This window comes from Urocampus carinirostris, chromosome 6 (assembly GCF_059441175.1).
Source record: "Urocampus carinirostris isolate Australia breed hairy pipefish chromosome 6, RoL_Ucar_1.0, whole genome shotgun sequence".
NCBI classification, from domain to species: Eukaryota; Metazoa; Chordata; class Actinopteri; order Syngnathiformes; family Syngnathidae; genus Urocampus; species Urocampus carinirostris.
The window spans coordinates 34,541,501-34,565,756 of NC_142354.1; the positions used below are offsets into that span (position 1 = coordinate 34,541,501).

A 24,256-nucleotide genomic window follows, 5' to 3' on the forward strand; every position below is an offset into this window, starting at 1 on the left:
CATATGAATAACCTATACTTTTTGAGGACAATACCTCTGTATTATTTGTAATTGCAACATCCTTTGGTGTCTGGTAATCCTGAAAGGAGGATACCACATGTGCGGTCCCTTCTCAAGGTTTCTTCATTTTCCTCATGTTGAAGTTTTTGAGTTTTTCCTTGCCCTCATGTTGGTTCCAGATCAAGGGATGGTGTAATAATAGTCTGAAATGATAGTCTGTGCAATAACCTGTGCAGCCCTTTGAGAATCTTTGTGATTAAGGGCTATACAAATAAAAATGACTTGACTTGACATGTACAATATACCATGTTAAACTACATAAATAAACACCTTTGAAAAAAAATATGGTGTAAGATTTTTTTTGTATTTTGTAAGGGAAAATACGACAGTTTGTAAGGGCATGGAGCTGTGGAGGTTGACAGGTATGCTATAACGTTGTACTCATTTAAATTTAGGCAACAGCACTTCTGTGATAGTACACAGCAAGAAACACTTAAACGTATCCGTGCTTTGTTGCAAGTATTTGTGCAATTATGTCGCTCTCAATTAACTTTAATACAACTCGCGGTTAAAGCCCCTTTGGTGGGCGACATACTGCGAGGCGTGCAACTGTATGAGAGGGAGCTGTGTGAGCATGCCTGAGTGCATGTTGGAGAGAGAGCGTGTGTGTGTGAGTTTGCATGAGTTTGTGTGCCCCCTACCCCAGCCCTCCGTATCTCTACGCAGGACCGCCAGCTCCGTCTAGAGTTATTCCAGGAATGCGATGAACATGGCGGCCGCGACGAAGGCGCAGAAAACGGGACTTCTAGAACTCCGGGTGGCCGTGGACCGCTGGATCCGGGTGCTGGCCACTCTCACCGATGACACGCTTACGGTCAACCCAGGCGACAGAGCCGACGAGGCGGCAAAGCCTAATTCCAGCCCCGCGGGGGCTATCAACGGAGACCCCCCAAACCTCAGTTCGTGTCCGGTCCCGGAGACGATTACTAACGTGAAGCGGACAGTGCGAGTCACAAAGCAAGATGTCGGAGGACTCGGGATCAGTATCAAAGGTGAGAGCAACTTTTTCATGTGGAGTGGCGGCGTCGTTCATAACGCGAGTTGAGTTCAACTTCTTGTCCGCAGAGTGAAGAAAATGTGGTTGTTTCTTCTACTTGTGTTAGGCAATGTTATTTCGAATGAAACAAGCTTGTTTTAGAAGTACACTATAACTGTAACATACTTGTTGTGTGGTCCAATAGTTGACAGCCGCCATGCTTTTTTTCCCTCAGTGGGGCATCCGATAAGTGTCATTGATTTAACAGCTCGAGCCCTCAAAGATTAACTTTAATATGGCAACGTCGTAGTTTTTGAGGGTTGCAAATTAATTCAAAAGTCCTTATTAAAATCTTTCATCTTTAATACATCAAACTAATTATGAAAATTAGACTATTGTTTAAAGCAGGGGTTTCAAACTCAATTATACAGAGGGCCAGAACTCAAACCACAACTTTGGTCGCGGGCCGAACAGGATAAATATTTCCATCCATCCATCCATTATCTGCACCGCTTATCCTCAGTAGGGTCGCGGGGGTGCCGGAGCTCATCCCAGCTATCTTCGGGCAGTGGGCAGGGAACACCCTGAACTGGTCGCCAGCCAATCGCAGGGCACACAGGGACAGACAATTTGCTCGCTCATTCACACCTAGGGCCAATTTGGACTGGCCAATCAACCTGAGAAGCATTTTTTTTTGGGAATGTGGGAGGAAACCGGAGTGCCCGGAGGAAACCCACGCAAGCACGGGGAGAACATGCAAACTCCGCACAGGAAGGTTGGTAGCTGGATTTGAACCCATGACCTCAGAACTGTGCCGCACACGCGCTTACCACCAAGCCGCCGTGCTGCCCAGGATAAATATTTATTGAATACAATTTCCTTTTAAAAAAATAAAAAAATAAAAATATAAATTTAAAAAAAGTCTGGAATAGTATTCCAGAATAAACAGACTTAAACATTAAATGAATTAAAAATTGTTGCTCTCTATGAAAATATCTCCTGTCAAAACTATAAAAATGAAAGAACGGAAAATATAAATAAAATTTGTGCTTTTCACTTTAGGGAATTTGCTTTAGTGAAAAACATCTTCATATTCTTCTTTAACTCTTCAACTGTCTGTATCTTTTCTCTGGATTCCAGGTTTTTCAGCTTACAGTGGAACCTCGGTTCTCGACCATAATCCGTTCCATTTCTTTGTACGAAAACCGATTTGTACGATCACCGAAGCCGTTTTTTCCCATTAAAAGTAATGTAAAATTGTTTTAATCTGTTCCAACACCCTGAATGTTTATCTTGAATATTTAACGTAAAGCTAATCGTACGTTCGCGTTAGCGTAATCTTCCGTACGAAAGATTACGCTAACATGAACGTGTAAAAATGAAAAAATCAGGTCGTTTGCACGTCATTTAGCACCCGGGTCTCCACAACAAGTGGTGAGCGGTTAAAGGATAAAGAAAAGAATTATGAATAGGATTTCTTACCGGTCGGCAGAAGCCATGCTGTATTCCTAAAAGAAGGGAAACTCTCACACCTTCTTCATATTTTGCTATTATTTCTTTCTTAAATGCAATAGTTGTACGCACTACTCCTCTTTTTTCACCTGTAGCAACTTTGCTGCTTGAACCAACCTTCTTCCGAGGCATATTTAGGGGTTAAAACACTCCCTTCACCGCTTTTGAAAAACGAAAACAGAATAGGAGTGCGCGTTGCCGTGACAACAGTTCTTCACGAGGGGTGGGGGCAATCTACACTCGTACGCCGCTCAGCGTCGCCCCTAGCGTAGCAGCGTTCGAACTCCGATTTTTTGAACGAAAAGCGAAGCAAGAATTTCTCGAAATTTTTGGTCGAGAACCGATTTGTTCGAACTGAGAGGCGTTCGAAAACCGAGGTTCCACTGTACTCTGAAGTTTTGTCTTGTAGTGCCGTTTTACATTAAATTCCTTAATTACGGCCACAAAACCTCCACAAATAAGACACACGGGTTTACCGGCAATGTCAGTTAACATAATTTTCTCGGCCATTGTGGTTTTTAGTATCCGAGTATAATCTGAAAGTTATCAGGGTTTCATAGACCCGGGCCATTATAGTAGAGGTATATAAAAGGATTTCGCGGGCCGGATATAATTGTACGTTGGGCCGGATGTGGCCTGCGGGCCGTGAGTTTGACACCTGTGGTTTAAAGGGACAATGTGTATTACTTAGCGTCTCCTGTGGTCAAAATAATTCATTTAAGACAGAATACTGATTTAAATGTGGGGTGCATCGTTTGAGGTGTCCTTAAAAACTTGAAAGTAGAATATTCCTTCTCGTAACTATATACCATCCAAACTGAGTTCAAAGAGCCCTTATGTAGTTTTCCCACCACTTCTATCTGCTTTTATTTTACTTTTAGCAAAGCTGTTCAAGGCGGACCATATTAGGTAGGAGGAATAAGGGTCAGGGGTGTGGGGTGGAGAGTAACTTCATACTTGTCCTGCATGTTTTTGATTGTTTCTATATGCTAGTGTAGAATGAAGAGTGAAAGTAAGAAAAGGCCTACTTCAAGTATAGTCCAAACATCAACCTAAACCCTAGGAAAGATGAAAAAAAGATTATTCAAGCACATAGTTGCATGTGCATCATGAACAAGCTGACAGAAGCTGCATTGATGACACAAGCTAGCGTCAGCGGGTATAAAGGGTCCAAATTCCGTACAGCTCCTTTAAGTAACAAGCGAAAATACATGAGCTATTATGTAAACATGCCTTTTATAAAATATCATACCTGTGAACTTATAGACTTTCACTGTATATCTAAATATACAGTATGTCACAAAAGTGCGCACACCCCTCACATTTCTGCAGGTATTTCATCATAATCTTTATTTGAACAACACAGAAGAAAGGTAGTCTGTGTACAGTATAGCCTATATAACAGTGTAAATTTATTTTCACTCTCAAAAAACAGTTGCTAAACCCTTGGTAACAAAAGCAAGTACACCCTTAAATAAAAGTTCTTGAAGTTCAATATTTTGTTTGGCCACCATGATTTTGCAGAACCATTTTATTCCCCCTGGCCATGGATTTTACCAGAGCCACTGGAATGCTCTTCTACTCCTCCATGACAACATGACTTAGCTAGGGATATTCATGATCTTGTACTTCTCCACCTTCTGCTTGAGAATGCCCCAGATTTAGTTCTGGAGACATGCCTGGCCAGTCCAACCCCTTTACCCTTAGCCCCTTTAAAAAGCCTTGGTCATCTTAGAAGTGTATTTGGAACATTGCCCTGCGATCCAGTTTCTGGAGGGAGGGGATCATTCTCTGCTCCAGTTTCTCACAGTAGATAGTTTGTGTTTCTCTCAATGAAATGCAACCACCCAAATCAAGTTTCACTCATGCAGCCCCAAACCATGACATTCCTAACACCATTAGACACAACACAAACATGTTTGTACTCCTCAACTGGTTGCCATACGAATGCTTCACACCATCTGAGCCAAATAAATTATTCTTTGTCTCATCAGACCAGAGAATACCTTTCCTGTAAGCCATGGCCTTTGTTTACATACTTCATTTTGTATAAAAGCGATGTTTCTTCAGTGATGTTCTATTAAAAATTATATTGAAATCTCTTCAGAAATGTGAGGGGTGTACTCACTTTTGTGACACACTGTATATCTGTATAATATATATATATATATATATATATATATATGTATATATACTGATCATTTCAAATTATGTATGCCGTCTAACATTTTTCTACGTGGTAAACTAGCAAAAGTTATCATCGATTAATCATTTATTTGGTAAATCAAATAATCTTGTTTATCCAAATGATCTTGTTTTTATTATACATAGTCTGTCTTCCTTTGACTGAATTTGTTGCACGTTGTGTATGTAAGGTTCTTTATCGCTTGATAAAGGGAATTGCAATCAATAATAAGCGAAGTAACTGGCTGAGATTGAAAGGCATGAAATACTCATAGGTCGAGCAATTAGCATTCGTTTTACATAACATCAGCCTCACCTAGAGAGGTATTACGTGATTGTCTTCCATGTAGCTTTTATGGGTACCGAAAAACTCAAAAAGGCTGGGCAAAAAATGAAGTAAAATGGTGAGTTTTTGGTCACTTTGTGTCCCCATAAGTTGTATTTATCCTTGTGCTTTTTAGCATTCGTTTTCTGTTGCAATACACCATACAGTGACATCTAGTGGTTATAATACACAATGTCCCTTTAAATAAAATGTCAGTACATAACCTTGTGTTGAAATTAAATAAATATTTTTCACCCCAAGGCTTAAGAAGAGGCTTTTATTTAAAAACAACAATAATAATATTTTTTAAAACTATGCATATAAAGCTCTGTTTTGGTTAGCAGGTTGATGTTTGACATAACCATCATTTAGTTGTTATTAATTATCTCTAGTTTTCCAATGTTCAGCTATTTTTGACAATTCTAAGTTATCTTAAATGCCGGTTAGTGACACTAGACATTTTTGGATCTTTGTTTAAAGTTATAGAACTTTGAGGATGATTTAAAAAAAACTCCTCAAATCCTAACATTTACATAATAAACTTAAACTTTCTGTCTTAGCCATCCATCTAGAGAAGACGGACAATATATACAGAAAACATCTACTGTATATGGATGTCTGATGATTACTTTACTCGGAAACAGGAGCAATTCTCCATACATTGTACCTGTGACTGGTTCCTTCCAAAGAGTCAGGACGGCAACCTCTCCATATCTAATATCAGGATTTTGCAACCGTGATGTGTACTCACAACAACGTAGCGTCTGTTTGAAAGCCTAATGCTGTCCTGTTTACATAACCTTAGCTAGTCTCTCAATAGAAAGGACGGTTAACTCAAGGTGGTGTCCGTTACATTAAAATATTCTACTTGCTAATGCCATCTTCTGGCTGAAATTATCAGTGCAGCCTCTGCCAGGCTGCTTGTATGGCGTGTGTGCGTACGTGTCTCAAATGCGCTGAAATAAACTTTTTTTTTTTCATCTTTGTGGGTTTTGGGTTAGCATTTGGACTATTTGAAACAGTCCTTTTCTTACTTTCACAGCTTTCATCCTAGAATAAAAGAAAACTTAGAGCCTAATGTGCTCCGTGGCCAGAACACCATTGATACATAGGCGCAGTGAAAAAAATATTTAAAGGCTCTTTGAACTTGGGCACATACTTAATAAGGAAACTTAACCCGACCTTTTAAAGGGATACCCAAATTCGAAAAAATAGTACATGTTTTTTGCATATTTAAATTGTACATCCATCCATCCATTATCTACACCGCTTATCCTCAGTATGGTTGCGGGGGTAATTGGTATATTTCAATTGTTTTCTGAGATAAGTAATTTTGTCATGTGAACGACACTAGCACCCTTGCAAGTCAGTCACCATATTGGTTTGCATGTTGACTAGTCGAAAAGGTTTTGAGTGTTTTAAGACAAGTTTTGGTAGTTTTGTAAAGAATGCCAAGACGTTGTTTTGCAGGTGGTTGCAGCAATGGTATGACAAATGGCGAGCAGCCAAAAGGGGCAATCTGGCAAAAATAACACACAGAGAGCTAATAAGGGCTAAACCAGCCAGGACACAGCAGGCTTGTGTACCGATCAGCGGAAAAACAATAGGCTGGCTGACCGCAAAACATGCAGTGAGCAGCAAGGATGACCTCGAGCCAACGACAAAAAAACGATTACGGCAACAAAAACGAACCCAGCCGGGATATGAAACGAAAAGCACGGCAGGCAAGCCAGCTTGCCCACTGCTAACAGAACTAACCTACACAAAACAAAAGTGGACGTGTTCAGGAGCCCGCACGCTAACGGGAGCTATCTGAACTACATTATATCAATTGCAACACACGCGGCCAAAAAGGTGAAAGGAAAAGTCACACATAACTAAGAAGAAGGCAAAAAAGGAACCCATGCTGAACAAGACTGCAGGTAAACTTACCGCAGCAAGGCAAGGCAAGTTTATTTGTATAGCACAATTCATACACAAGGCAATTCAAAGTGCTTTACAGAAATGGCAAAGAGACAGGTAAAAAACACACAATTACAGTTAAAACATAGAAGAAAAGACATTGAAAATGTAAAATGTGGTTTTTATAATGCATTAAAACCACATATAAAACATAATAAAATCAATTAATTAAAATAAAGTAAGAGAGCAGATAGAACCTTTTGAGTTGTATGCACAGTTGAACAGAGTTGTTTTCAGCCTGGACTTAAACAATGTCAAGTCAAGTCATTTTTATTTGTATAGCCCTTAATCACAATAAGTCTCTAAGGGCTTCACAGATTAGTACACTATGTTACACAGACTATTTTTCAGCCGACAAGAAGAGTAGGTTATTATTCATATGCAATGGAGTAGAAGTGAGTTTTAAGTTTAGATTTAAACATTTCCACTGAGGTTGCAGATCGGATCTCAGGGGGAAGAGCATTCCACAGCACCGGTGCCCGGATGGAGAACGCTCTCGAACCAGCAGAACACTTCTTTGCTCTCGGGATCACCAGAAGACCGGCACTCTCAGATCGTAGGCTTCGGACCGGGACATAGGGGCAGATCAGATCTGAAAGATAAGAGGGAGCAAGTCCATGTATGATTTTGTACAATACTAAGAGAACCTTGAAGTCACATCTTTGGCTAACTGGGAGCCAGTGCAAGTTAGCCAAAATCGGTGTTATGTGATCGTACTTTTTTGTCCTAGTTAAAAGCCTCGCTGCGGCATTTTGTACTAGCTGAAGAGACTTGATTTTGGACTTCGGGAGACCGGAGAGTAGTGCATTACAGTAATCGAGACGGGAGGTAACAAATGCATGAATTATAGTTCCCGCTTCAGACTGAGACAGTATTGAACGGATTTTGGCAATGTTACGAAGATGGAAGAAAGCGGTTCTAGTAATTTTCTTTACATGCATCTCAAAGGTTAGATCAGGGTCAAATATGACACCTAAATTTTTAACTGAGTCACTCTGTGTGATGTGACATTTGTCAATGTTCACAGCAGTTTTTGAGAATAAGTCACGGCATTTAGATGGACCAATGACTAACATTTCGGTCTTTTCAGAGTTAAGACGCAAGAAATTGAGTGACATCCACTCTTTTATCTCAGTGAGGCAGGCCTCCAAATTTCCACAGTTTAGTGTGGAAGATTCCTCCAACGGAAGATAGAGTTGAGTGTCGTCTGCGTAGCAGTGGAAGCTGATATTGTACTTGCGAATAATGTCACCTAATGGAAGCATGTAAATGTTGAAAAGAAGGGGGCCAAGCACTGAACCCTGCGGAACACCGCAGGTAACATTAAAGGGCTCAGATGTCATTTCACCATATTTAACACAGTGCGTCCTATCTGAAAGGTAGGATCTGAACCACGAGAGGACGGTTCCTGAGAGACCAATCCATTTTTCCAACCGTTCTAGTAGGATTTTGTGGTGCACTGTGTCAAAAGCAGCACTAAGATCCAGCAGCAGCAAAAGTGATGAAGCGCCAGAATCCATTGACATTAGGAGATCATTTGTTACCTTGATCAGAACTGTCTCAGTAGAGTGGTTAGCCCTGAATCCTGATTGCATGGATTCAAAAAGGTTATTCTCGGATATGAAAGCATTCAGCTGCTGTGCCACTACTTTTTCGAGTACTTTAGAGAGGAAAGGTAGGTTTGACACAGGTCTGTAATTACTTAATATTTCTGGATCAAGGTTGGGTCGTTTCAGTGTGGGTTTAATAACGGCGGACTTAAAAGCTGCTGGAACTACACCTGAGGAGAGTGATATGTTTATAATATTTAGAACTGAAGGTCCAAGGACGCCAAAAAGACTTTTAATAAGTGAACCTGGGAGCGGGTCGAACTGGCAAGTTGTCGGTTTGGCCGCATTTACCACCTGTTTGAGATCATCAAGTGACAGTTCACTAAAACCGGCCATTTTCCCAAGGCAGCCACCCTGTCGTGCATCTGTAAATTTCAGTCCTTTAATATGTGTGGTATTAATAATTTCTTTAGAAATTTCTTCCTGTATGCATTGAATCTTCTTAGTAAAGAAGACCATTAAGTCCTGAGCAGAGTGTGTCGAACTATCTGCGATAGTCTGTTGCCTTGTAAGCGATGCTACAGTGTCAAAAAGGGCTTTGGGGTCAGAGTCAGAGTGGGGTCAGAGTCAGAGTCAGAGTCAGAGTAGACGCCTGTCTGAGGTCATCAGGAAGACTATTCCAGAGTTTAGCTGCATGGAACTGAAACGCATCTTCACCCTGTTTAGTCCTGTCCCTGAGGTTCTCAGGGTCCGAGATGGTTCATATGGGACCAACATGTCACAGATGTACTTTGGTGCTAGACCATGAAGAGACTTATACACCAGCAAAGCTGTTTTAAAGTCTATTCTCTGAGCGACAGGAAGTCAGTGCAGAGACCTGAGCACAGGACTAATATGGTCGTACATCCTGGTTCTGGTCAGGACCCGAGCAGCTGCGTTCTGGATATTCTGCAGCTGTCTTACAGCTCGTTTAGAAAGTCCAGTCAGAAGGCCGTTACAGTAGTCTAACCTGCTAGAGATAAATCCATGAATAAGTTTCTCTAAGTCTGGTTTAGACAGTAAACCTTTGATTCTGGCAATGTTTTTGAGATGGTAAAAGGCTGAAGATGTTATGGATTTAATGTGGCTGTTAAAGTTTAGGTCTGAGTCCATTGGAGATCATCAAAGCACACGCCTCTGACAAAACTGTCAAAAGCCCTCCAGCAAAAGCAAAGTTCCAACTACTCCAGGCAAAAATGAGCATTATGTATTCGCTGTTAACTATAATCGCAGTCTGTTTTTCAACGCGGCTTTCCATTGTTATGGTCTTTGATGTCTTCCTGTGACATCACAGCTCTCGGGGATATAAAGCCCAACTTTCCACTTTGAAAATTAATTTATTGAGATCCATAGCACGAGGAATATTTCGATACTGCATGTTGTGGGAGGAACACTACACTACACGATCTGTGCCTAATTGCAAAACAAGGGTCTTTTGTAATAGCTTTAAGCAGTTGAAATAAAATAATAGAGATCATGCTGTCCTTGAATTTGCGAAAAGCAAACTGTGTTTCAAAGTAATAGGAGTAACAGGGACACTATTTGTGGTTGTAAGAATTTACGATACATTTGATACTGTGGGCTCAATGAGAAAGATGGTTCACTTTTAAAAACAGGCAGGTGTTACTCTATTTTTTTAACCATAGATTCTACAAAAATACAGCTGCGACAGATGAAGGAAACCAACAATTATCAGACATTCCCACAACTGTTTGTGCTTTTTCACAGTTACATGGCATCTAGAAACAAGAAAATTACATGTGTGAGCCCTCGGCACTCATTGTTTGGGTGTTAAGGCTCGAGTGCTACTTTCAAGTGGTTATGAAATTCCAGCCTTTTTCCTTACTCATAGAACCTGGAGACCATAAAGCCCCTGCAACCCAAAGATGTACCCCCCTCCAAAAAAACTGTGTTGACTTGCTTAGTGCCTTCAATAAACAAATACTTGGGGGGGGGGGTTAATTATTATCTATTATTATTACATCTATTATTCCTGATAGATGTCCAATACCAGCCCAGAAATGCTCCACCACATTTGATCTAATGTCTTTGTGTGGTCTGTTGATGCCATTGCAACGTCCATTGCTGCCTGGTGATCCTGGAAGAGGGGGTTACTTCACGTGTGATCCCTTCTCAAAATTTCATCTTCCTCATCCTGAGGTTTTTGCGTTTTTCCTTGCCCTCATCCAGGTTTCAGATAAGGGAATGTTGTAATAGTGGTCTGTGCAGCCCATTGAGACTTGTTGTGATTAAGGGCTACAAATAATCATGACTTGGTTAGACTGAAAATTTCAGAAATAGTCCCATATAAACAAGCTGTCAATTTTGTCTTGAAAAAGTATATATGGACCATGTGATAGAAACAATATTTGATCTGAAAAAAATTGATTTATGGTTGGCCATGGATAACCTGAAATTTAGAGGAGCAGAAATAAAATTAAGGATTTGTAATTTCACAACAATTGACTCTGGGTCTCAGAAATGTCCAAATTCAAACTATGTACCCAGTTTGGATTTGAAAAAAAAAAACAAAAAAAAAAACCTATGTTCAAAGTATGTTCAATTACTTCAGATGTGGAATCAAAAATGTCGGCATAAGACAATAATATGGGCTGCAGTATTTACATCCTATCAAATATAAAAAGGTTGTTATAGTTAATATAGTTTGTCATAATTGCAACTGATGAACAAGTAAATCCGTCTTTTTTCTTTTACACGTAACTCTGTGTTTTGTAATTTGATGGGTAATATCAGCTACATGAGTCACTAAGCCACACAGAAGTTATGATGTCCACCTGTTGGATTTGGGGCAGCTCTGACAGGCCCTTGGACCAAAAAAATTGGTTGTCTCATTACAGTTGTCGTTTTTGTGGTCCAGATACTAGCCCAGAAGGCAGCGAAATTGCCAAGTGGATTTGTCCTCGTGACACTGAAAGCACAAAAATATCAACTTTTTCAGACAGTCCAAAAGGTGCTTGTGTCTTATTTTAGTCTGGAGTATGCACACCATGACAAGACGTTGGAAGTTGTTGCTCCTCATTATATAGAAGCAAATGCTCACATGTTCACTTGAGCGCCACACACTTTTATTAAATCACTCTGACAAGAACGGCGCTTCTAATGGCAAAACTAATGTCCATCAATGTGAGCTCGGGTGGCTTTTGGCACCGCACAGCTTGTTAATCAATTTTGTTACAATGTGACTGGCTTGAAAGGCAAAGATAAAGGAGGTTGGGAGACAAAAGTGAAAAAGATAGGAGAGAATTGGCCTCCTGTCACCACAGTGAGTGAACAGCTGAGAGGAGCAGTCGGCGCTTGTCATTGGTCAAAGATGAAAGCTAAGTATTAGGGAGTGGGCCGCCTGTGTTAATTTTAGGAAGACCACCCTGCCTTTTAAAAAATGTGGAGTCAGTCAACATTCACTCTGCTCTAATTTAAGCAGGGAGCAAAAGTTCAGTTTTACTTTCCACACGGTCTCTTTCTACTGTGAAGTTTTGTCATACTTTAAGGATTGAACTTTTTATTATTATTTTTCCCTCTGATGATTATTTATATATATTTAGTACAAGAAAATAACCTTTTCATAATGGGAGCAATTATTTTTTAATAAAAAAAGATTGTATATATCTCTCATCTCATTAGCCGTACCGCTTATCCTCATTAGGGTCACGGGGGGCTGGAGCCCATCCCAGCCATCTCCAGGCAGTGGGCAGGAGACACCCTGAACTGGTTGCCAGCCAATCGCAGGGCACACGGGTACAGACAACTCACTCGCTCGCTCATTCACACCTAGGGACAATTTAGACCGGCCAATTCACCTGAAATGCATGTTTTTCGGAACGTGGGAGGAAACCGGAGTGCCCGGAGGAAACCCACGCAAGCACGGGGAGAACATACAAACTCCGCACAGGAAGTCTGGAGCTGGATTTGAACCCACGACAGGTTCCCATGACATGAACTGTGCCGCACAAGCGCTAACCACTGCGCTGCCGTGATGCCGGATTGTATATATATTTTTTCAAATAAACATTGCATATCTATTTGATATTTACGATGTCTCAGGAAGTCAACTGTTTTCAGTATGTGCTTCTCAAAACTCAAAATAATAAGACAGCTTGCTGTGGCAGAAAACAGGCATATCATTGTTTTCCTCACCTGGTTACCCATAGACTGAAAACTGCTTTACAAATTCATTTTTGTCTGATATGTGCCCCTCCCTACCTCTCTGACCTTCTTCACATTGCCATGCCATCTGCAACCTCAGATTATCTTCCTCCCTCCATGTCACAATAGCCCCTGCCCGCCTCAGTTCCTTGGGGAGCAGAACTTTCAGCCACTCTGCCCCCCAGCTCTGGTACTCATTGCCACCTGACCTCCAAAATTCTGCGACCCTGTCCACCTTCAAATCCGGACTCAAAACTCACCTCTTCAAACTTGCCTATTCTTGACCATATGCCTTACCCCCCTCCCCCTTTTTATTGGCTATTAACTACTTGCTCGTTTTACTCTTTGTTTATTGTTGTGTCCTACTCATGTGTACAGCGACCTTGGGTGTCCTGAAAGGCTCTTCAAAATACAATGTATTATTATTGTTACTGTGACAAAATGAATAAATGATTATAACATTTTTAAAATATTTTTGTGATGAAAATTAAAATGTAAATATAATTCTCTGTGTAGAGTAAACATGCTTACATGCATAATTTACATGACTTTGCAAAATGTATTTCTTTATAAATTTACCTTTGTACTTTAAGAATCATTTCTGTAACTTTCCTAAGACTTAATTTATCTGTTTGTATTTGTGAGGAATGTTTTTTTCCAAATAAAGAGAAGGCAGGTTTTCAAAATAGAAGCCGAAATCAAATGAACAGTTCCTTTTATAGTTCAAAATACAGAATATATTCTGGTCATAAATTAGCTAGCAAATCATGGCTGTAGCAATTCAATTGTTCCAAGGCTGACGTGTTTTACCATTACTCTTATTCAAAAAGGACAGTCCATCAGCTGATTGATAATCTATTCTAAATCAAACAAACATTTGAATCTCTAAGGAAATTTTACTCAAGCCACTCAACCCTTAATGAGGAAATCCCTTGTATTTTGTTAAAACTGGTGAAAGATAGACTTCACTTCGTGTTATTTTTCTCAGGGATGTGCTTGTTTAGACATCTCTTCATGAACCAAAACTGATGTTTCCTGTCTTTCATTGTGTATTCTTTTCAAATATATAAGATGATATTATGAAATTAAACACAACTAAAGATGCATAATGACATCTAAATAAATATGGAGTTAAGAATTGAAGAAACTATGGAATCATGCCTAAGTATTGTCAGTGACGTATTTCAATTTCTCTTATTGGTTCTGTTGAAAATGTTTGCTCATGTCTCTCAAACGATGAGAAAAATGGCTAGATATTTTACTGCCAGTTAGTCCAGACAAACCGACCTGCTATTTCATTTTAATTATCTTTTACTAAACAAAAACAAATATGTAGCTGGACTCTCTGTAAATGGCAAAAACAGTGCTAACAATAAAGTTCACCAACTGTGACCAGATCTCTGCTCCAAATCCACAGAAATGCACTCAGGTTGTAAGATTCAACCCTGTTCTTCTTTTCAGAATGATTAATTGCCAGAATCCTATTTATTCATTTAATTATACAATGTTTTTTTTTTTTGTTTACGAGTAATATAATTTCCTTAGAACTAATGTCTTTGTTCATTCTTCTGAATTTGAAGATTGGTACAGTTTTTCAGTTAGATAACTAAGAATTGAAACTCAAGATGTTTACCGTGCGGCAGCATGGCGGCCGGGTCGTTAGGGCACAGCCCAACTGTGGAGGTTCAGGGTTCAAGTCCAGCTACCCCAGCCTCCTAATGTAGAGTTTGCATGTTCTCCCGGTGCCTGCGTAGGTTTCCTACAGAAACTCTGGTTTCCTCCCACATTCCCAAAAAACAGTCCAAATTGTCCCTAGATGTAATTGAGCGAGTGAGTTGTCTGTCTCTATGTGCTCTGCGACTGGCTGGCAACCAGTTAAGGGTGTCCCCTGCCCACTGCCCGAAGATGGCTGGGATAGGCTTCAGCACCCCGACACTGAGAAGAAGTGGTCCAGATAATGGATGGATGTTTACCGATAGTTTCAGAATTGACACGAGAAACACTGTGGTCATTATGTCAATGGATTTTTAGTTTATTTTTTTTTAAGTCCAAGCAAAAAAAAACAAAAATCAGTGGCATTTAATACAATTGAATAGAATTGTCTTTATTGTCGTATATAACAATGTAGTGAACATTGTATGCAACGACATAAGAAATGGCACACATGGATAAACAAGAATAATGGATAATAATGACTGAAAAGAGATACATTACATAAGCAAAAGACTGGCCTATGTTTTGAGTGCTCTTTTCTAACAAGAGTTTTCTGAAAACTGTTTTTGTTTGAGGTTCCGGAATCCACTATACTGTTTGTTGCATATGCTTCCAAACTTGTCACTATTGTTTGAAAAGCTAATATTTATTAACCTGTGTCACCGTTTACGTCTTTCGACACCCACTACGCCACATGCCGTTCGACACTTTTGTCAGCTTGGAGGTGCAGACGAATGCGTGGCATGAGAAGACAATGTGGGATGTTAGAAAACGTGAGGATTAAGTGTTGCATTCACTGTAGCATGCCTTCATAAATTTAAGTACTTTATATAATAAAGGCTAGCCGAAGTAAGACAGTATTTTATTTTCTGAACTCGATGATTTCTGAACAGGAGTTTACTTTTTGATTGCAACCGCAAATCTTTTAGTATTGTATTTTCTTGTAAAATTGTTCTTGAATCACCAAGTATTGACAGACTTTGCTCCGCTGGGTATTGTCTCATTTCTAATACTTAGTCATGCAGAAAACGACTTGTCTCATGCCACCAAAGTCATAAGATGTAGAAAGTACTCTTTTCAAAACTCAATTGTACTTAACATTCATAGGAGGAACCCGGGCCATTTCCTCGTAAGTCCCGCATGTGAGACCCATTTAAAATTAATCCAATGTCTTGTCTGTTACAATGCATAATAAGTAGCTTGCCCCAAGACCTGAATTCAACTGCTAGTTGACAGAAGTGACCATACTTTCTCAGTTCATAACCTGGTCATCTTTATTTAATTGGGCTGGAAGAAAGACGCATATAAACTGAAATGGACTTCTGCTCACACGGCTTTAGAGTGTGTGCCCTATTTAAATCATGCAAATTCAGGCAGAAACTTCATGTAATACGTTTTTTATGGGTAATCCAGTAAATGTATCGCTAAAATATTGCTGCATTTCTTATTACACCCTGAAAACATTTATTGCCCAGAAAAAAATGCAGTTCATTTTGCTCACACAGTTTGGAAATGCCATAATAAGGAAAATGATACTTTATTTGAGCACAGAATTCTGCCAAAGGGGCATTACTTTTTAGGGTGCGTAACAAGTAATGAAGCATTTTTTTAAATTATTTACTCAAAATTGACAAAAAGCTAAATTGGCTGGTGTAGCAAATGTGTATCATTTAAGTACGGTAATATATTTTCCGTTTTAGTAAAACAAATCATTTTTAAAAAATAGTAAATTGGGAAATAACAATACTTAAAATGAGCAAAATTATCTCCAATAAAGCATTTTTTTTGCTGTATTTGTATCCATTTGATACTTCTCGTGTTTAAGCACTATACAAAAAAATAACTTGACCTGAAAAGAGGTATGTTTTAGAAAAACCTTTTTTGTGTATTAGATGTTTTTTTTCTTACAAAAAAGCTAAATAATAATTAAAAAAATGAACCCAGTTATCTATAATTTCAGACAAATTTGCTCACTTTACCATTTATTTTCCCACTTCACTAGTAAACAAGCATTAAAACAAAGATATTTAAATAAATACATCAAATAAATACTTGAATTATTTTGCCCACTTTAAGTATTTTTTTTCTCCCTTTCTAGTAACAAACATTAAACAATACATATATTTAGATAAATAAATCTAAGAAATATAAAGATAATTTAGCTCATTTTATATTAATGTTTATATATACAGGTAAATGGGGATATTTTCTGTTCCAGTGCATTACGCTAATCAATTAAAAATCTTAAAAAATATGCATGAATACATTTTCATTTAATTCTTTATTCAAACTAAATAGTTTTGACAGACTGGTTTTTATCTTCTCCTGTGAGTCACACTGCATTGTAATCGCTATTGTTTCGGCCCTGCTGTTTGTAAATGAGTCCCATCGGAAACTTAACTTCTCCATGGTGCTGTGGTCTTTGAGTGCAGCCATGTATAGCTGCCTGGCTTCACTTGATTAGGAAAATGTCACCAATCATTACATAGGTTTGGTTAATCTTGTGACGGACCAAAACAACCCAAATAAATCATGTCAGCATAACTGCATACAAAGTAAAAATAGTAGAACGGAAAGTTGCTGCAAAGACAGAATTTCTCCTTAACCTGGTTAGTAAAAGCAAAAAGTATGTTTCATTCAAAATACAGTGCCACTTCTCATGCAGGCTTAATTCGTTTCAGGATCGGGCTCTTACCTCAAACTGCTGGTGTACTGAGCACAATTTTAAAATACGAAATAATTAGAATAAATTGGTACGTTTCTACATGGATAGAAAACACAACTTCTTGAACGCTAAAAACACATGAAAATAGTAATTAAACATTTTAAATAAATATATTCGTATGATGAATAGGATAATATTAACTAAATAAAATGTGAGTTTGTTATGAGCACTTAGTACAGAGGCAAGTAGGGGTGACAGAGATTGCATACCTGGAAACGTATACATTTTCCCCGTATTATATTAATTTTTTGATTTAAATTGTGTAACAATTTTTGTACGGGGAAATAGACCTCGTCTTCTCCATTTCAGCTCAAATCCAGGTTATCTGGGTCACTGGTAGCACACGACAACGACATCATAGATCGCTAAATTTGTCGCGGTATTCTTCATAGCCTGTCTTTTGGTGAGTGCTGCATTGTGTTTGTAAAGTTTATTATCACTTTATAACCATTAAAACAGGGAACAACTGGCTGAGGTTGAAAGTTATGAGATCGAGAGACTGCCGATGATACGTAAGCACTTACAGTCGAATTTAAAGTTACATTACATAAAGTTACATATTAAAGTTAAATGAACATGCACATAAAACATTTTACAGCACTTTTTTTTTTTTTGCGGATAGTAATTTACATGCTCAATATGGAACGATCTGATGCTGGCGGTAAACAGTCTCGAGCGGTCTTTAGTGTTAGCCTCTGGGAGTGCTTGTGACCTGCATTATCCATCGTACGCGGAGCAAGGTTTTTCTTCCAAATAAAACCGGTATATTGAATTTTTCATGTTTAGAGGTAATCGTATAAAGAGGGAACACTATACTACTCCCCACTGACGTTAACATAACATTCAGAACATTCTACTTTTGAATGAGTTTACCAAGTGATGATGCAATTTCTGTCACGCAGGTGGGAAGGAGAACAAGATGCCCATTCTCATCTCCAAAATTTTTAAGGGGTTGGCCGCCGACCAAACCGAGGCTCTTTATGTGGGCGACGCCATATTGTCTGTCAACGGCTGCGACTTACGGGAGGCCACGCATGATGAGGCGGTGCAAGCCTTGAAAAAGACTGGCAAGGAAGTCATCCTTGAAGGTAAAGACCATTTCACAAACGGAAGATTTACACAACCACAAAAAAATGCACTACAATACTGCCCAAAGTACTTCGTCTGACCTTCCCCTTACTTGAGTTTTCCTTAATGCACACAAGGAGTTTGGTTGGATCATACTTTGATCACGCATTTTGCATATATTCAAAACAATTTCTACCACAAAATAATTGAACAGAATACCAATAAAAATATGAAGAGCTGCTCATTTGAGTATTGTGTTGTTGAGCTTCACTACTATGGCCCTGGCTGTTATAAGAGAAAAACAGTTTTGCTTCATGTTTGTCATTATTTGTGCCACCAGAGTTCATGTTTGAAATCAAAGGGTAAGAAATTTCTAGAATGAAATCAAACAAAAAGGGCCTGAAATATTCAAAAATGCTAATTTCCTTTTAACTTATTTTTATAATTACCGTATTTTCCGCACTATAAGGCGCACCTAAAAGTCTTCATTTTTTCAAAAGCTGACCATGCGCCTTATAATACCCTGCGCCTTATATATGGCTCAATGGTGTGTCGCAAAGTCTTGCAACTAATGCAACAGCCGCCGACTAGATTTCCCCCCGAACGTGAAGTAGTCTGCGGTGTATGATGGGATTTATATACCGGCGTTTCATTGGCTAACCAATGTGTCAATCATCATTTGAATCAATCACTATTGGCTAAAGTTATTCGAAGGTAAAGGGGGCGGATCCTTTTTATCATTTAGGGGCTTGCATAGGCTAAAGGGACAAAACAAAGCCTGCAATTGGCCGAAAAAGATGAATGTGAATAGCAAGTTTGGTTGGTTGTCTACGGCATAGAGAAAGCATGTTTTACTATTCTGTATTTGTAAATATTTTATTCTCCTGGATTTACTGCACTCACGGATATAAGAGGACCGTGGTTGCACATGATTATTGAACACAACGACTTCGGTGAGCTACTCCAGCTATATATTTTCCCAGTATCTTGTTTCATAGTGATATCGATGTTTCTGTGATGGGTCTTTTTTTAAATTAAACTCAATTCCAAGTGTTTATTGTCATATGCACAGTAAAGTTGCGAGCGAAAAAGAAAATAGAAACTAAGGAATAGTTGGCATTTCTTGAATCCCAAGACTTTAACCTTCCGAATGATATTTGGAACGATGCATTTGAGTGACATCGTACAGACACCGCATCCGCACGTGTCTACGACACGTATTTGCTTCTTTGCAAGCTTTGGGAATGTTAAGGGGGTAATAAGTTTGACTGAACTATCTGACTGTTTTAGGCGTGCGCCCTATAACCCGGTGCGCCCTATAGTGCGGAAAATACGGTACTTGTTGCAAATGCTTATATTTTCCAATGTCCCATAATACACTCATAATACCAACTCAATATCAACTGTTGCTTCTATGTGTTGGCCATACACGCTAGATTTGCCTTTATGCACAACTTATCTGGGACAAGATTGGAAAGGACACGTTTTACCATTTCATACCTAAACACTGACCATTTAAGACAGCTAAAACATTATTTCTGTTTATATTATTGTTGTGACCTGATATTAAGCATGAAATGGCCGAAACATCTCATGTTTTACTATTTTCATTACCACATTTTCAGTTCTTTTTTTTCCTTTATCATACTGTTAAGGTAAATGCTTTTTTGCCTTCGTCTGTCAATTGGTGTAATAATTATTGTGCATCCCTTAGTTTTTTTAGTCATTTATAGGATAAAAAAATGATCTTCTACTCAACACAATGATGCTTTTAGTAATTTCACAGTTGTTGTTTTAAATTGCCACATGGCAGAAAACATTTGAGAACTACTAGTTAGCTGTTGTGTTTTAATGATAGGTCTTCAGAATCACCCATGTTTTAATGTGTGGATGTTTCAGTCATTGAACAAGACTGCAGAAAGAAAAGCTTCGTGCTTCCGCCTGACTTGTCCACAGTCAAGCAGAGAAGTGTTGATAGCGGACAGTGCAAGCAGTGCCGCTCTGTGATCCTTTAAGTCAGAAAAAAGAAAAAAAGGTCACTAACAAGAAATGTATCAGATATACTTAGCCCGTTTTGGGGGGGTGCTTTAGCCCCAAATTCAACCGAAGCATCCCCTAAAACTCTAGCTTTTTTAAAACGCCATTTCTTAATAAAGGGCAAGAAATGCTTAAATAGAATATATTTTAGCGAACATTTATTCAAATGTTCGCTAAAATATATTTTAAACAGTGAAACAAACCAAAAATGTGAACAACGCAGCATCAGAAATATACCACTGCCCTGAAATGGTTCAATGACTTCAGTCCATTTGATTCCTAGCATTGCTTTTGACCCCTCCCCTTTCACTTGGCTGGTGTCACTTGCTGCGGAATCTGTGAAGGCTTTGTTGTATTACGGTGAGAATATATTATTTAAGCCCAAGAGTCCCACTATTCAATTTAAAAATGAAACATTCAACTAATAAAAACGGCCTCTTAAAATAAGAAGCCTTTAGCAAAATATTTTGATTAAAATGTTATCATAATTGAATTGTACTTGTTATATCACTTTAAGTGAAATGAAAAAAAAATGTTTTTAACCAGCCAGACAGTCTGGCTGCTCAGCACCCCAAAAACTCTGAACCTTAATATCGACCCTGGTTTAAGTACACATATAGTTCTTGTCATGGTTGCTCCAATAACACCAATTGGGTGATAGCAAAAGGTGTCGTAATTCTAAGGCGTTAACATTTTTGAAGTATTCGTATCGCGGTGTCTTTTTTGGTGGATGACACATTTGATTTCTCACAATTTTGTCATGATCCTTATTATATAGTAATGTTGGACTTTTGGATAATTTCTGGGGATCAAATTTGCATTAAATCTTTATTTTTTTTAAGTAAATGAAAATCATAGTTTTTTTTTTTTTGTACCTATGGGTGTAGATTTCCTCTAGAGTTACACCGTCATTCTAAAGATTTGATCTGAATTGTCTTTGTCATTATAACCATGTCGTAAACATTGTATGCATTGATAATAGACGTGGCACTCTAGGGTAAACATGAAATAAAGACTTTAAATTTACAACGTACTGCTTAGAGACTGGCTTAAGTTATAATATTAATGCAATATTCATGATTGAAAAAGAATAATGCGTCTCAGCTATAGTGTAGTAGAAAGTACAATACTATTTAGCAGCAACAATGAAATCACAAGGTATATATTTTCAGTTTTGTACATTAACATTTAGCAGCAATAAATAATAAAAATATAAGTCTCAAGATAATGTGGCAACCTGGGGAATAAAAGGCAGGTTTTGGACAACCAAGAGACAGTTTTCCAGATTTAAAAAAGAATGGTTTATTAACCACCACAAATTGCTTAGTAAAGTGGGAGTTTAGGTCCAAAAAACAAAGGTTATTTTCCAAACGGTGGTAGTGTTTCTGTGGTTGGTGGCACTCTCTTTGTCTTCCCTTCTTGGGTCAGAACACATTGTGCAGAGAGAGCAAATAGTCGGTGTTAAATCAAATTAGGCCTTTCTTCAAGCGCCCCTGGAAAGTCAGGGTTCTGTCCAGGTCCTGTACAGTCCCTTCTCAAGGTTCCTTTTTTAATCATGCAGAGGTTTTGAGTTTTTTTCTTGCCCTCATGTAAATTTTAGATCTGGGTATGGTGTATTAATAGTTTAGTCTGTAACAGTCCGTAGTCTGTAAAGCCCTTTGAGACTTCTTGTGATTAAGGGCTATACAAATAATGACTTGACTGAAGTCTAAACAAAAGTGAATTCCTCTTCTTACCTCCAAAGTCAGTCACTGGCCGCTCACCCCGTAGGCTTGGAGTAACTGGCACTCTCACTCACCAGCCTGGTGCCCTCTCCTTCTCTCTGGATAGCTGTACTTACATACAGCTCCGTGGGCAATTAGTGGATTGGCCTTATGTTTAACCACTCTCAGGAGCCAATTGATTGCAAAGCATGAACTGGGATGTAACAGTGGTTCACAACCTTGCCCAATACAAAAGGGCGTGTCTGCCCACCCAGTACAGCAATTTGATTGTCTTTATTTAGTCCTTCTTTTTATTACTATAACGTTTATTTACTCAACAAGATGGTGCTACTATCTTTGAAATGTGTTTCAGATTTTTGTACTGAACAAATAATTTCTTCCTTTGAGAACTACTAGTAAGCTGCTGTGTTTTTTTTTTTTTGGTCGATCCTTTAGAATAACCCATGTTGATATATTTGGATGTTTCCGTCATTGGAGCAAGACTGCAGAAAGAGAAGCTTTGTGTTTCTGCCTGACTTGTCCACAGTCAAGCAGAGAAGTGTTGATAGTGAATAGCTCAAGCAGTGCTGCTCTGTGATCCTTTAAGTTGAATTTTTTTCTCAGCAAATCTTTACCTTAAATAGAGTAGGAACTAAAATTGAAATACCAGTATGCTCAAAGTAAAATTAAAAATAGTGCATATTTTTACTGTGCACTAATGATTATTTTAACAGTTACCACTCACTTTTTAATTGCATCGGCTAAAAAAGTCTGTTCAAAAATTTGATAAAAATTCCACTATTCTGTTTCAGCCCCTCACCACTCACAAAATAAAAGTTCACCAACAAAATAATGTACAGATATATTTTTACTTATAAATACAATTTTTGCAAGGGATGCTCCAAAATCAACAATTGTGTACTAAAAAACAAACAAAAGTAAAACATCGTAATTTTAAGGCATTAACATTTCGAAAGTATTCGTATCCAAGTGTATATGTCACTGAATGACCTATTTGATTGAACATAATTTTGCTATACTCCCTGTCATTATGTTTACTCACACATAAATAAGTTGTACTTTTGAATCGGTAATTTTGGGTTATTTCCAGGGTTCATATTTGCACAAAACCTCAATGAATTGTGCTTATTTGATTGACAATCATTGAGGTTTTTTAGCTATGCGTGTTACTTGGCTCTAAAGTTACATCCTCATTTTGAAGTTTTGACCGAAAAAGTTAGTACTTGTAATTTAATTTCATAATATATGAAAAATGACATTGTTCTACTCTTCAATAATCACCAAGAAAATATTTTAAAAAAGAAGAAACGTGACTTTACATTGAGATCTGACCAAATAATGCAATGTGTGTGTGTTCTGTGACAGCAACCATAACCACCTGAAAATGTGAGATCAATTTAAAACACCAGATGAAACCATGAATCCCAGTTTTATTTACAGTTTTGTATGCTTTTGCGAGTGTGCGTTTGTCCATGAGTGCTTTTGTTTTTTCTACAACCAATATTTTGATTGATTTCTTCTTCTTACATGACAGTTTTTTTCAAATTTTGATTTGGAATTCCTACCTTGAACCCAAGCCTTAACCATAGGTTGAAATCTAACGCCAGACTCCAAACACTGACAACTAGACTTGCACCAACACAAACATAGGCTTGAAATCCATCTGTGAAATATTTACTGGCTTCACAACCTTCTATGAAACACTAACTCTGACTTGAAAACCTTAGTTGAAATTCCAATTCCAAGGTTGATTTTATAGTTTGAACTGCGCATTGAAACCCTAACCCCAACATGAAATTATATGTGAAACACTTAAGCCTGACTTTGACATCTGAATTTACTTTTAACCTTGAATCCCACGTTTGAACTACCTTTACCAGGCTTAAAAATGAATCATAAACGCAAATGACAATCAAGGTCTAAAAACCTTCCTGTATCTTTCTTTACACCAAGTTTTGGATGCCTGACTTTAAGGCCCCCATGCATCAGCATGACCTGACAGTTAGTTTTATTTTCCAAACCATGCGTTGCCTTCCTGCTAAATTGTTTTCAATTGTCTAGAAGTTTGTATTTTCAAACACTACTGCACCAGCGTGCATTTCATGACGCACTACAACGGAGTCGTATAAATCATTTGTACACAGTGTGCATTTATACACTGTTGACTCAAGCCCAAACATAAGTTACTTGTGCAGAGTTTGCAGTGCCGCTTTCATT

General features: G+C 38.4%; 1 protein-coding gene across 1 annotated transcript in view; it reads left to right on the forward strand.

The window, feature by feature from the left end:
- The first annotated feature begins 625 nt into the window (after positions 1-625).
- snta1 (syntrophin, alpha 1) overlaps positions 626-24,256 on the forward strand; it is a 51,566-nt gene continuing 27,935 nt past the window's right edge. Inside the window, exons 1-2 of the mRNA XM_088338841.1 lie at positions 626-1,052; positions 18,113-18,298. Of these exons, the coding sequence (XP_088194967.1) occupies positions 764-1,052; positions 18,113-18,298 (475 nt within the window). The 5' untranslated portion in view covers positions 626-763. The remainder of the gene's footprint in view (positions 1,053-18,112; positions 18,299-24,256) is intronic.